This window comes from Pygocentrus nattereri, chromosome 29 (assembly GCF_015220715.1).
Source record: "Pygocentrus nattereri isolate fPygNat1 chromosome 29, fPygNat1.pri, whole genome shotgun sequence".
NCBI lineage: Eukaryota > Metazoa > Chordata > Actinopteri > Characiformes > Serrasalmidae > Pygocentrus > Pygocentrus nattereri.
The window spans coordinates 11,856,777-11,870,472 of NC_051239.1; the positions used below are offsets into that span (position 1 = coordinate 11,856,777).

At 40.3% G+C, this 13,696-nt stretch overlaps 1 protein-coding gene across 4 annotated transcripts in view; it reads right to left on the reverse strand.

The window, feature by feature from the left end:
- The window catches only part of LOC108426719 (glycerol-3-phosphate acyltransferase 4-like), a 49,627-nt gene that overhangs the window by 21,422 nt on the left and 14,509 nt on the right, over positions 1 to 13,696 (reverse strand). For 2 of the 4 annotated variants that reach the window (XM_017696412.2, XM_017696411.2), the window contains exons 5-8: positions 11,195 to 11,528; positions 5,380 to 5,454; positions 3,476 to 3,535; positions 2,888 to 2,977 (exon numbers count right to left, since the gene is read on the reverse strand). In XM_017696412.2, the coding sequence (XP_017551901.1) occupies positions 2,888 to 2,977; positions 3,476 to 3,535; positions 5,380 to 5,454; positions 11,195 to 11,528 (559 nt within the window). The remainder of the gene's footprint in view (positions 1 to 2,887; positions 2,978 to 3,475; positions 3,536 to 5,379; positions 5,455 to 11,194; positions 11,529 to 13,696) is intronic. The other 2 variants (XM_017696413.2, XM_037536206.1) reach the window with 1 other exon arrangement.

Genomic DNA, 13,696 nt, shown 5'->3' on the forward strand with positions numbered 1-13,696 from the left:
ATAAATCCGGCTGTGAGCTCAGATCAGGAGCGCTGTGGTTGTGGCTAAGACGTTACCTGCTTCATCTGTCACTGGCTAACATTTCAAGCACTTGTTTTTGCTGCCATGAAGTGGCACATCTCCAGCCTAAAAGGGAATCAAGGTTTTTGCATGAATCAGTTGCTGAGATGTAAACAAAGTCATTCAGAGCATTTTGATTACCATTGCTATGCTGACGACACCCAGCTCTATCTGTCATTCCCGCCTGATGACCCGTCGATCTCTGTGCGGATATCGCAGTGCCTCTCGGACATATCCGCATGGATGAAGGAACACCACCTTCAACTAAACCTGTCCAAGTCTGAACTTCTGGTTATACCAGCTAAACAATCCATTCAACACAACTTCACCATAACCATCGACTCACTCTCACTCTCCCCGACAAAGGTTGCTAGGAACCTGGGGGTTATGGTAGATGACCAACTCTCCTTTACGCACCATGTTGCTTCGGTGGCTCGGTCCTGCCGCTTTGCGCTGTACAACATCAGACAGATACGGCCGTTTCTAACTCAACAAGCCACCCAACTCTTGGTACAAGCAGTGGTCATCTCACGCCTCGACTACTGCAATGCCATACTGACGGGCCTCCCGGCCTGTGTTGTAAAACCACTGAAGATGGTTCAGAACGCTGCAGTGCGTCTGGTCTTTAACCAACCAAAACGGGCGCATGTCCCCCCACTGCTCATTGAGCTCCACTGGTTACCGGTTGCTGCTCGTATCAAATTTAAAACTCTTACGATTGCCTACAAGGTGTTAACAGAGCAGGCTCCTTCCTACCTGCACTCTCTCCTAAAGGCTTACAGCACCGCCCGGCCGTTGCGATCCTCCAATGAACGTCGCTTAGCTTTGCCAAACATTCACACAAAGCAATCGAGACTGTTCTCATACTTGATTCCCCAATGGTGGAACAAGCTACCTTCCGCTGTCAGAGCAGGGGCGTCCCTCGCTATGTTTAAGAAACTCCTGAAGACCAAGCTCTTCAGGGAGCATTTGCTCTAATCGCCTCTTGCAAATCTAGCCACTACCAACCTCATCTCCTTCTTGCCCTCCTTCCCTTCTCTACCCCGCTATTACCCCTTGGCCTCCTTTAAGGCCTGACTATGTTTGTTCTATGTACCACATTATTTGTAAGTCGCTTTGGATAAAAGCGTCTGCTAAATGTAATGTAATGTAATGTAATGATGTGAAATGCTGCATTGAAGATAAACTTACTGATTTGGATTTCTTTATAGTGGTGCTGATAGGAACCAGTCATCACTATCTACAACACAAATATAGTCATTTTATTGCTATCTAAAATGAGCAGTAAACCTAAATGTCTTCTGAGGTTATATATATATATAATGTTGATGACAGTAAAATAGTGGTAAATCGGGAAAAAGGTTTTCCTTGGGAATTATTCCGCCTTAGAATGCCCTGCAACGTCCTTACATCTTTTGAAAAGTTATATTTTGAAATTCCACATTAAGGGCACTAGAAGAGACACAGTCATGTATCCTGTATGGGTCTATGTGATTAGGCAAGTTCAGGCTGCCCTCAAGCAAATAAAGTATCTTAGAGACTGTGCACGTGAGTGTTTGTTATGTTGGTAAGTTGAGAGAGATTCCAGGTGCACCTCCTGGTGTTATTTTATATTTACAGTCACAAGAGTTAAAAAGATCACCACATTACCGTGAATAGGGTTAAAGAAATGTGTTTTAGGCCAAAACTATATCCCAAAACTACTGTAAAACAATGTCTTAGGCATCAGGCAACATATTTATAACCATAAGAGAATTTCAAATGTTGATTCATCTGACCACAGAACAGTTTTACAATTTACCTCAGTCCATCTTTAATGAGCTTCAGCCCAGAGAAGATGGCGTTGTTTTTGGATCATGTTGACATATGGCTTCTTCTTTGCATGATACAGCTTTAACTTGCATTTATGGACTGCATGCTGAACTGTACTGTATTCACAGACTATGAATTCTGGAAGTGTTCCTGAGCCCATGCAGTGATTTCCACTACAGAATCATGCCTGTTTTCAATGCAGTGCTGCCTGAGGACTCGACGATCACAAGCATCCAGTATTGACCGTCGGCCTTGTCCCCTGATACAGGGATTTCTGAAATTTGGTAGTACAACTATGTTTTTGAGATGCACTGCTGCCATCAAGTTCTAAATCAGTTCATGTTTTTCATGAAAGGGTAAAACGTCTCACATTCAACATCTGGTATGTATTCTATGTCCTACTTCATCTATGAGATTTGCCATTCACTGCAATCTGTTTTAATTTACATTTATTTACAGTTTACACGGCAACCCAATGTTTTTGGAGGGGTTGTAAAATGGTTCACTGTAGAGAAACTTACCAGACTGCAAATTTCTTTATAAACGTGGTGGTAGCAACCAGGGGTCCCAATTTTTATGATGCATATATATCAATTTATTTAGTACACCCACTGTGAACAATTCTAACTTGGTACATTTCTCTAGAAGTATTTCTCTTGAGTTTTTCACACCAAACTGCTCTACATGACTCTGTTTAAATCTTAAACATTTCATTTTCCAGATCATTTTTACAACGGCTGGAATTACCCTTTAACTCAGGTCATCAGAAGAGACAGAGTTGCATATCCTGTATGGGTCTATGTGATCAGGCAGGTTCAGGCTGCCCACAAGCAAATAAAGTAGGTTAGAGGCTGTGCACGTTTGTGTTGTCATGTTGGTAAGTTGTAGGGCAAGAGAGATGGCAGGTGAATATCTAATGTGAAGTTCCAAATGCTGCGGTCACTTTATATTGCCAGTCACAGGAGTTAAATGATCACCACTGTTTGTGAGTTCATAACTGTTTATGTGTCCTTACCTGTGATGATAAGTGATGATGGCAGTAAGGGCTCTCACACAAATGCGGTAACACATCAAATGCACTTTCTCACTGAGAAAATTCTTCATCCTACACATACACACATACAAACATTTGTTTAACCTTCTATTACAAAGAGTGTCCCATCTGAAACTAAAGAACTATTAGAGCCAGATTAGTTTTACATAGGGAGGTGCTGTAACTTGAGTGATTACTGAAGATGTGTGATTTTAATCCACTAGGAATCTGTCAAGTCTGTAGTTTTTACAAGTCTGTTAAGTAATTATTTAGGAGCAAATTACCCTCGATGAGTGGTCAAACCCAGAGGTCCCTCACAAATAGTAGCCCTGCCTGAATAATGTTATAACAAACCCTGCACTGAAAAAAGTTGTTGAATTTACATGATTTAAATGTGTAAACAAATAAAAATGGTACATCAAATTAAGTATTCTAAATTAAGTACTTACACATAGTAATTACCTTGATATAACTTAAATCATTCTGAGCCAATGTACACATCTGAATACACGCAAATTCAAAACAACTTTTAAGTGACCTCTTTTTCAGTGTAGTAATTGACATAAGCACCTGGGAGAAAAGGCAAACTCCTGGCACAGTTCCTTTGTCCTCAAGGTCAACACAGGACTACTGAAATCAAAAACATGTTTGGTGATGAGCTAAGCAGAAAAGAATTAAATGAAATGTTATAAGAAGGGTCATATTCCAACACTATGTGGATTACTTTTCATTTAGGAAACAATCCAAGTGAAACAATCATTTAGAGTTTGACCACCTCATTGAGCAGCTGAAATGCTCTGAGAGCTTTTACACATGGCTCACATATATCAATCAATCAATCAACCTTTATTTTGACTCTGAAGTACATTGAGGGCAACCCTCATTTTCAATGTAGCCGAGCATTTACAAAAACAGGGATTGACATGTACAAGGGATTGACAAGAAAATAATAACTACATTTAATCATTTTAAATGAAAAGAAAATTTAAAATAACAGTGAATAAAAGATAAAAGTAGATAAAAAGAGAACTTGAGATCTAAATGGTAAGAAATTAAGATAAAAAATAGATAAGAAATTAGTAAGGTAATAGTACAATATCACAAATTAAAAAAAAGTAATGATTAAAATATATATATATATATATATATATATATATATATATATATATATATATATATATATAGTGAAGGTGGTTTGATATTAAAAGTTTAAAATGACTGAGTGACACCAGTGAGCCGAGTTTTAGTGTGTCCTGTAGTGAATTCCAGCTGGTAATGTAACTAAAAGCAGATTTTCCCAGTCCAGTAAAAACTCTTGGTACCTGGCAGCTGATCCAATTACTAGAGCGAGTCTGATAATTACTGTTATTTGTATTCATCAATGAAGTGATATATTCTGGCAAATGACCGGAAAGTGTCTTATAAATAAAAATCAATGTGTTTCCCTTCGTACCGTTAAAAAGGGCCACCCAACTTTCGCATACAGCTCACAGTGGTGAGTTCTGTACGGATCTCCAGTGATGAACCTCAGGGCAGAGTGATACACTGGGTCCAGTAATTTGAGAGAGCTGGAGGGAGCATATTTATAGATAACGTCACCATAGTCCAGCACTGAAAGTAAAGTTGCTTCAACTAGTCTTTTTCTGGAGTGCATGGGGAAACAGGACTTATGTCTATAAAAATAACCCAGCTTCTGTCGGCATTTACTGACTAGTTTATTTATGTGTGGTTTAAAACTGAGTTTATCATCCAGCCATATGCCAAGGTATTTATATTCGGTGACTCTCTCAATAGTGGATCCCGCCAGGGTAGTAAAATTTACAGTACTAAAATCAGTATTAAAAGATCTGGAGAACAGCATGAACTTAAGTTTTCGTGGCATTTAAAACTAGTTTGTGCTTATATAACGCCACCTGCAGAGCATTAAATGAGCTCTGTAATTTTCTTGTTGCATGAATAGAATCAGCTGAGCAATATAAAATCATGTCATCTGCATAAAGGTGAATTTTGCAGTCTGAGGTTGAAGCAGAGATAGCAATATCATTTATGTAGACAGCTTGGTTGTTGCCATGCCAACACTAGAGACAATAATGTTCAGTCAGAGTTTACATTATAATCTGTAAAAGTTTGCAAAAATCAAACAGAGGGCAAATGAAATAATGCTGCCTTTTTGTGATACAAATGTTATACATGTGCACGATTTAATTTGCTGTGGTCTAAATAAACTGCGCTCAATGTGTACAGGGCTTTATCACGTTTATTTTTGACATTTCAATCAAGGCTATTTGAGGTAATTTTGGGAAATTACACAGATACTATATCCCATACAAACTGACTAGTTAATCTCTTCCATATTACATTAAGGGACCTCCTCTGGTAAAACAAATCCAGCTCAAATTGGGCTGAAGATATTTTAATATAAAAGAGAAAAGAAAGACTTTCAACTCAAGTTCCATTTAAACCGTGATTCTTACCTCCCATTGGGCAGAAATCCAATTATGGTGGTGAAGACAACCAATAGTGTCACCCCAGTGATGGCTAGCGTCAACCTAAAAATAACCAAAGCAGATATGCCATTAGCCTTCAGTAATTAAGCATTACGAATTAGAACACAATATCTAACATTACATTTTATGTACATTCCGATTTTTTCAATTATGACCTCGGCTTTGACTACGATTGTCTTGAACCCCAGTAAAGTCCTTTTAACCATATGCATAGGCCTATGTGCACAAGAATTACATTTCCATAAAATCTACCTCAACAGTAGTATCATATCATTACAAGTTAAAACAGAGATATATTGAGCTTAAAAATGTAAACATTTAGCTTTGCTCAGAATGAATGGGCTCCTAAAGATTTGTTGTTTGTGAATTTTTGAATGAATTAATGAATTAACAGCCATTTGTCACTGTGTTTGCACACTGTGAAATTAGACCTCTGCATTTAACCCATCCGTGCAGTGAAACACCCACATACATGCACACTAGTGAACACACACACTAGGGGGCAGTGAGCACACTTGCCCAGAGCAGTGGGCAGCCCTATCCACGGCACCCGGGGAGCAACTGGGGTTTAGGTACCTTGCTCAAGGGCACTTCAGTCATGGACTGTCAGCCAAAGGGATCGAACCGGCAACCTTCTGGGCACAGGGCTGGTTCCCTAACCTCCAGCCCACGACTGCCTCCAATTTAAGCCAAAATAAGCTGTTTTTGTTTTGCTTATGGTCATGGCCTAACTACTCTAACTCATTAAAATCTGCCCCCAAAGGGGACAGACAAAGTAGCCAGTGACATATAAGACAAGGCTAAAAATAAGGTTCTCTTTATAGAGATAATTATCTTTGATTTAAATGTTTCAAATAAGTACCTATCATCAAGATCAAGATACCTGCTTATGTGAACTCTTGCCAGCTCTAAAAATGACTCAACATTGTACTTGAACACTGAGTGAGCTTCCTCCTGCAAAGAGCAACCTTAAGATTCAATTAAGCACACACAATACCCAAGTGAAGAACATCTGATTAAATAGAGCTCAATTATAAAGCTCTTCACCCAGTGCTTCTGTCACTACACACACACAAATGACTGGAGTGTATATTATAGAATGTGGGTTAAGGCCAGTGACCTGCCAGCTTCTAATCCTATTGAAGCCCCATATGGCTCTGAGGAGCGGCAGAATTAGCCTGGAGTTAAATGTGCTAAACTCAGACTAGCCTGTCATAGCGGGGTTACTGGAGGTTCCACTGCAGCTAGCAGTAACCTTCTCACACTGATACAGGAGCAGCTGCCCTCAGACATATCACAACCTGAACAATCACACTGGAAACACTACAACTGCTCTCAGATCAGGATATCAACACAACCTGGACGTTGCTCAGTCAAAACACTGCCGTTTGAAGCATAACTACCCGCATGTGTTCATATACTGCAGACAATGGTCATTTCAAGAATTCTGGTCTGCTGGTTTTGTCAAGTAAAAATATGCTAAATGCTTCAAGCTTTCACCCTTAAAAGTTACAGTTATTGCCAACAATTCCAAAAAGTGCAGACTGTAAACTTTCAATCAATACAACATTTATGTTTATAATGAAAAGACGTGATATTATGATTTCTGTTGTGTTATTATGATTTTTATTTTTGGCCATAATTTGCTGATTTATGAAGTCAAAAAAGTAAATGTGGCATGTGCAAAAGTCTGGACACCATTCCAGGTGTAAAGTCTCAGAACTTAATTAACTTGCTCTGCCTTAATGAACTATGTATCAACATTAGTAGAAATATAAAACACATTTAATACAGATCCTTCTTTTCATAAAATATGTAGTTGGGCCAGGGGTGGCTAAACAGGGGTGCACTTATTTTTCTCCCTCAGAGGTCATCTTACTTTTGCATAAAACTGCAATTTCTGTAATTATGGAATCACATTAATTATTTGACATAAATAGAATGTGTAGTGCCAACAACAAGCAGACTTCAAAGGATTCATGTGACACATCTACACTGACCTTTTAGCAGAAGCACACAAGTTGGACTGGCTTATGTAAATGAGAGAGCAGCACATTGCTGGCTTCTCTGTGCCTTTACTGTTGAGTCAATGGAGGGGCAGCTGTGCACCGTTTGTGATTTGAATATTTCTTCACGATAGGTAATGAAGTTCTAAAATAAACTGCTCTGGGTGTGTACGGGAGTGAACAATACAATATTTGCTCTGTCATCTTTGACTCCTAAACCACATTACTCCAGCTGCTCCACCGCTACCCTGCCATTTTACACCCCACCACACCCCTCCCTTTCTTGTCAGAACATTCAGGACATGGATGTACTAAAGCCATTTGCGCCAGTTTCAGGCACAAATCGGACATATTCTGCTTGCATGACACAGACGTATGCAAATGTTTGGGCATCCCTGGTTAAATGACATTTTGCATGCTTTCTAAGTGAAAATAAGTGAAGAGAACATTTTTTGAGAACAGATAAATGAATAAAAAGTGGCCTATGCAAGTTATGGTAGATTTTTGCATTTTAAAGCATTTTATATATTATATTTTAAACCAGCCATTAGGGATGTACTTTGTGTACTTCTGGTGCCGATCTCAAGCTCGGATAAATGGTGAGGGTTGCGTCAGGAAGGGCATCCGGTGTAAAACTTGTGCCAAAACTATCATGCAGATCACAAATATGATTGCCATACCGGATCGTTCGAGGCCCGGGTTAACGGCTTCAATGGACATGTTGGTGAAGGGAACAGAGGGGATGAAGAGGTGCTGGGTATGTATGGTGTGAAAGACAGAAATGCAGAAGGTCAGATGGTTGTAGATTTTGCAAAGAGAATGGAAATGGCTGTGGTGAACACGTATTTTCAGAAGAGGGAAGAACACAGGGTGACATACAAGAGTGGAGGGAGGTGCACACAGGTGGATTATATCCTTAGCAGGAGATGCCACCTAAAGGAGATTGGAGATTGTAAAGTGGTACCAGGGGAAAGTGTAGCAAGGCAGCATAGGGTGGTTGTCTGTAGAACGAGATTAGAAACAAAGAAGAGGAAGAGCGTGAAGACAGAGCCAAAGATTAGATGATGGAAGCTGAAGGAGGAGGATGGTTGCAGGCAGTTCAGGGAAAAATTGCAACAGGCCCTTGGGGGCAGTGAGGAGCTACCTGAGGACTGGGAAATTACAGCTAAGGTGGTGAGAGAAACTGGCAAGAATGTGTTGTGTGTTTCGTCTGGTGAGAGGAAAGAAGACAATGAAAGTTGGTGGTGGAATGAGGAAGAGGAGAGTATTCAGAAGAAGAAGTGGGATAACCAGAGAGATGAAGGAAGTAGGCAGGAGTTCTGTGAGGCTAGTCGCATAGTGATGGTAGCAAAGGCAAAGGCTCAGGCCTATGATGAGCTGTATGAGAGGCTGGACAGTAAAGAAGGAGTAAAGGACTTGTATCGTTTGGCTAAACAGAGAGATAGAGCTGGAAATGATGTAGAGCAGGTTAGGCTGATAAAGGATAGAGAGGGAAATGTACTAGTGAGTGAACAGAGAGTGTTGAGTAGATGGAAGGAGTACTTTGAAGAACTGATGAATGAGGAAAACGAGAGAGAGAGGAGGACGACGGGGGGAGAGATAGTGGATCAGGGAGTGCAGAGAATTAGTAAGGTGGAAGTGAGGGCAGCTTTAAAAAGGATGAAGAATGGAAGGGCAGTTGGTCCAGATGACATACCTGTGGAGGTATGGAGATGTTTAGGAGAGAAGGCAGTGGATTTTTTAACCAGGTTGTTTAACAAAATCCTGGAGAGTGAGAGGATGCCTGATGAGTGGAGAAGCAGTTTACTGGTACCCATTTTTAAGAACAAGGGTGATGTGCAGAGCTGCAGGAACTACAGAGGTATAAAGTTGATGAGCCACACCATGAAGGTATGGGAAAGAGTTGTTGAATCAAGGCTAAGGCGAGAGGTTCAGATCAGTGAGCAGCAGTTTAGTTTCATGCCCAGAAAGAGTACCACAGATGCAATTTTTGCGTTGAGAGTGTTGGTAGAGAAGTACAGAGAAGGTCAGAAGGAGCTACATTGTGTCTTTGTGGATCTAGAGAAGGCAGATGATAGGGTGCCAAGAGAGGAACTGTGGTACTGTATGAGGAAGTCAGGTGTAGCTGAAAAGTATGTTAGGGTGGTGCAGGACATGTGCAAGATTAGAAATGAGCAGATCAGAGGGACAGTGAAGGTGGAGCAGTTTGGAGATGAAGCCAGAGAGGCCAGGTTGAGATGGTTTGGACATGTGTTGAGGAGGAATACTGGATATATTGGTCAAAGAATGTTGGAGATGGAGCTGCCGGGTAGAAGGAGAAGAAGTAGACCTCAGAGAAGGTTTATGGATGTAGTGAAGGTGGACCTGGAGATGGTTGGTGTAAAAGTTGAGGGGGCAGTGGATAGGGCAAGATGGAGGCAGATGATCTGCTATGGCAACCCCTAAAGGGAGCAGCCGAAAGAAGAAGAAGAAAGCATTTTATATTTTATGTGCTAAAGCGCCAGGATTCTGAGATGAATTAGAGCGGAGACTTTGAGCCATGCCATCTCGCTATATATAATGCTATAATAATGCTATAATGCTTAGTACACTATTATTTGAATATTTTTATTGCTTTTCAAAACCTCTTGCATCATTATTACTGTTACTATTCGTGGGAGTAGTAGCAGTAGCAGTAGTATATTCATTGTCCTCTCTTATCCACTTCTCTCTATTCTGGTTTCTACAGAAGTGGCATCCAGCCCCTCTGCCTTTCTACTGTCCATTCCAAACCAAAACACAAACAGTGGGAAAAAAAATCAGAAGCATGGAACTATTTCATGATTTCTATGAGAGATAACAGACCATGTTCACTCCAAGAATCAAGAGGCACAACCTCCAAAGAACTTCTCTATTCCAACTTTAATACTACTGGAAAACAGAAATGGACTAATCAGCGGTTTTGGGGCAGATACAAAACTGATCATCTTTCAGCATGAACAACATATAGGCAATACCAATTGAGGTCAGGGCTGGACTGTTAAGGCTTATTCACACCAAGTATGATTTTTATGGAACGAAAAAATAGGTGCGATTTTAAAATAGTGGGGATTTCACACCAAGTCTGAAGTGTTTTTCTGAATAAACACTCTGGAAACTACTTTTTTTTCTTTTAAGCGCTGAAGCTCAACAGTGAATACACTGCATAGAACCCATTCCATGAACTAAATACAGTCTCTGTAACATACTCACCGTCATTTATAGCATTTCAGCTCATATCCACCATATACAGTCTTTAAGCTCTGCATTTTATTGGCCAGCACTGCTTGTCTTGTTTAGGGCTGCAGCAATTCTTCAATATGGCTTATATGTTTTATGTTGTATGTTTTACATCACTGATCATGAACAGACATTTGTGCTGAACATCAGCTGATTCCGATACACAGCCAATCGATTATTCTAGCTCTACTTGAAAACCAACGACTCGATACACTGAATACAGCAAAACAGAAGCAAAAAGGAAAGTCCCCGCTAACACCATGTGTCCTCAGTTTTTTTAATCACCAAAAACTCAAACAATAGTGCAAAAGTGTGAACCTTAGCTAAAAAAGTGTCATGAATGACCAAACTATTCTCTGTTGTCAAGGACTTTAGATTTCATGATTGTAGTCGTTTTATTTAATACAATTATTTTAGTCTGTTTATTTACTGTTTTGATGTATTGTCAGCTCAATGCTGTTCATGTTAGGTTTTGGTTTTCTGGCAGTTGTGACTTGAAATTTCTTTCTATCACTTACCTGAGAGGGAGGAGGAAACAGTAGCGGATGACCACCCCCAGCCCCCACAGCACAGTGAGCCGTGTGCTGATGTGCTGGACGTTGTAGTTGCTGCGCGTCAGCAGGTTCCATGATTCTAGCTCTTCGGCTGTGAAGCGCTTGGTCACCTCATCATCCACGATGCTCTCAACACCGCGCCGGCAGAAGTAGAAGATGTCCGACATGGCGAATTCTGAGGACGAAGGACCGGGGCCTGTGGATGTGGAGGAGGAGCCATTCAGGTCTCGGCTGCTGCCACTGCGACGGATCTCTTTCAGCTCCTCTTCCAGAGAGGTGGGCTCTTTGGCTATGATGCCTGAAAAGAAACGAGATGCCCACTCACAAAAAAACAGGACTACTGAGGGTGAAAGAAAACACTTAAAACAGTAGTTTAACCAAAAATCTCATTTCCCTTCCACCCCAAATGCAGCTAATCAGCTAGGACATGTGCGGTTGCTATGGTTTTTGTCAGTTTGAGGAGTTATGAGGAACCTTATAGCCACACATTAGTGATTTCAGCATGCAGTTTGCTCTAGGCGTGGGCTAAAAGGCTGACAGACGTTAGAATGTTGAGCCAGCATCGTGATGCCACACTCTCTGCCTGACCACTAGTGACTCATGACTCCCGAGTTTACTGGAGTCTTCGACTCCTGTTTATTTCAATCAGGACAGCTACAGAGCCAGTGATGAAGGGAAACAACAGAGATTAAACCATCCTAAAAGTAGTTTACACAATTTAGAGTAGCAAAAAATTATAGTTATATGTTGAAAATTCAGCTTTCACATAATGAGGGCTGGAGTGACATACTGAGAAAATCATTACTGCAGTCAGAATTCAATGAAAAAAAGTTGTATGTTGTCTTGCTCCTCTTTTTTAAGGCTGAAACTGGCTTCTTAATCGACTTTTCTGGTCCACCTTAAGAGATGCGGCAGCTACCTTAATGGTGCACTGGTGCCAGAATGCAACTGCACTGCCATTTAAGGTGGAATGGAAAATTTGAATAAGAAGCTGGCAAAAAGCTTCATCCTCTTTTCCACAAAGCTCTGTGAAAAAATATTGTTTGTTTCTGGTTTTTGTTTAAAAGCGCAATATTTAACACCGAGAAAAAACATAAAACTGGAAAAAAACATCAACAAAGAAGAGTCGACTCCAAGCATTTTGACTGAGTCACTGGCCAAGAGCTGATCTCAGCTCCCAGACATGTTGGAGAAGAAAAATAGATTCTTTTGGCATCGACTTCCCATCTCTACTGTCCACACCGACAGCGGGGTGCACCCTGTCTGCTATCAGAGCATGTGAGTGGAGCTGCATCTCCCCGCCTTTATTTCATGAATTATAGAATTCATGACCATTTTCATTACGTATGTCTGCTGAGCAGCTCCACGGCTCAGATACTGTGTATGAATGGCCATCGTGTGCAAACAACAAAAAAAATCAAAATCACGCTTCCCACTCCACACCTCCCACATGCTATGCCTGCTATAATTCCAGTTTCTCTGCTATAATGTTGAAAACTATATTTATTACTTATTACTTACCCAATCTGAACTGATGAATGTGTTTTAAGAAGTGTCCAGTATGTACAGAACCTTTGTAAGACTAACACTACAGAAGTCTAAAGAACATTCATGAAGAAACAGGAGTTTTCAAAACTAGCTTTAAAAAATGATTTAAAAAAAAAAGACAAAATAGAACATCTACAGCTGTACAGGACTCAACTGACCACCTAAACTGTCACCATCAGATAAAGTAAAGCTTTTATCTTTGACAGACAGAGAAAAAAAAAAAAAAAAAAAAAAAAAATCAAGCCACAATTTTACTTCAGTTCAGAGAAAATCTACAGGTGTTTGAGAGCTATGGGTCTGAAAGGATGTGTAGCTGTCAAGTAACAGTTACTGAGAAAAAGAAACAGATAAGAAAGAAAAAAGTAGAAAAAGTAGACATCTGCGATGTCAGCTGGGCCTAAATTTGTATATTTGTGGCTGGCATAGCGTAGTGGGTAACATGTCTGTGTTTCTTTTTATCCCCAGCCTGGACAAACACTCTACACTATACCAATGAGCATCCTTGGACAAGACTCCAAACACTACCTTCACCTGCATGTGTAAAAAATGATCAAACTGTAAGTCACTCTGCATAAGAGCATCTGCCAAATGCTGCGAATGTAACAGGGATTACCTGGACTGCAAAACACTGAAAATGCAACCAACTTCTAAGACTTGGAGATAAAACATCCCTGCAGATTTTTTTTGAAAAACTGAAAGAAAGTCCCCTGAAAAGTAAATAACGAAGGTAAAGAGGACACAACAAATACTGACAAATGTTAAACAATATTTTGTGTTGTCCATAAATGGAATTAATGAAGTTCGTTCTCAGACTTCGGCACAGTACTGTACGTACTGAACTGTCTGACTGCGGACGGACAGCACACACCATCTGCAGAAAGACACATTTACACACAACAAGAACGACACCAAAACAAA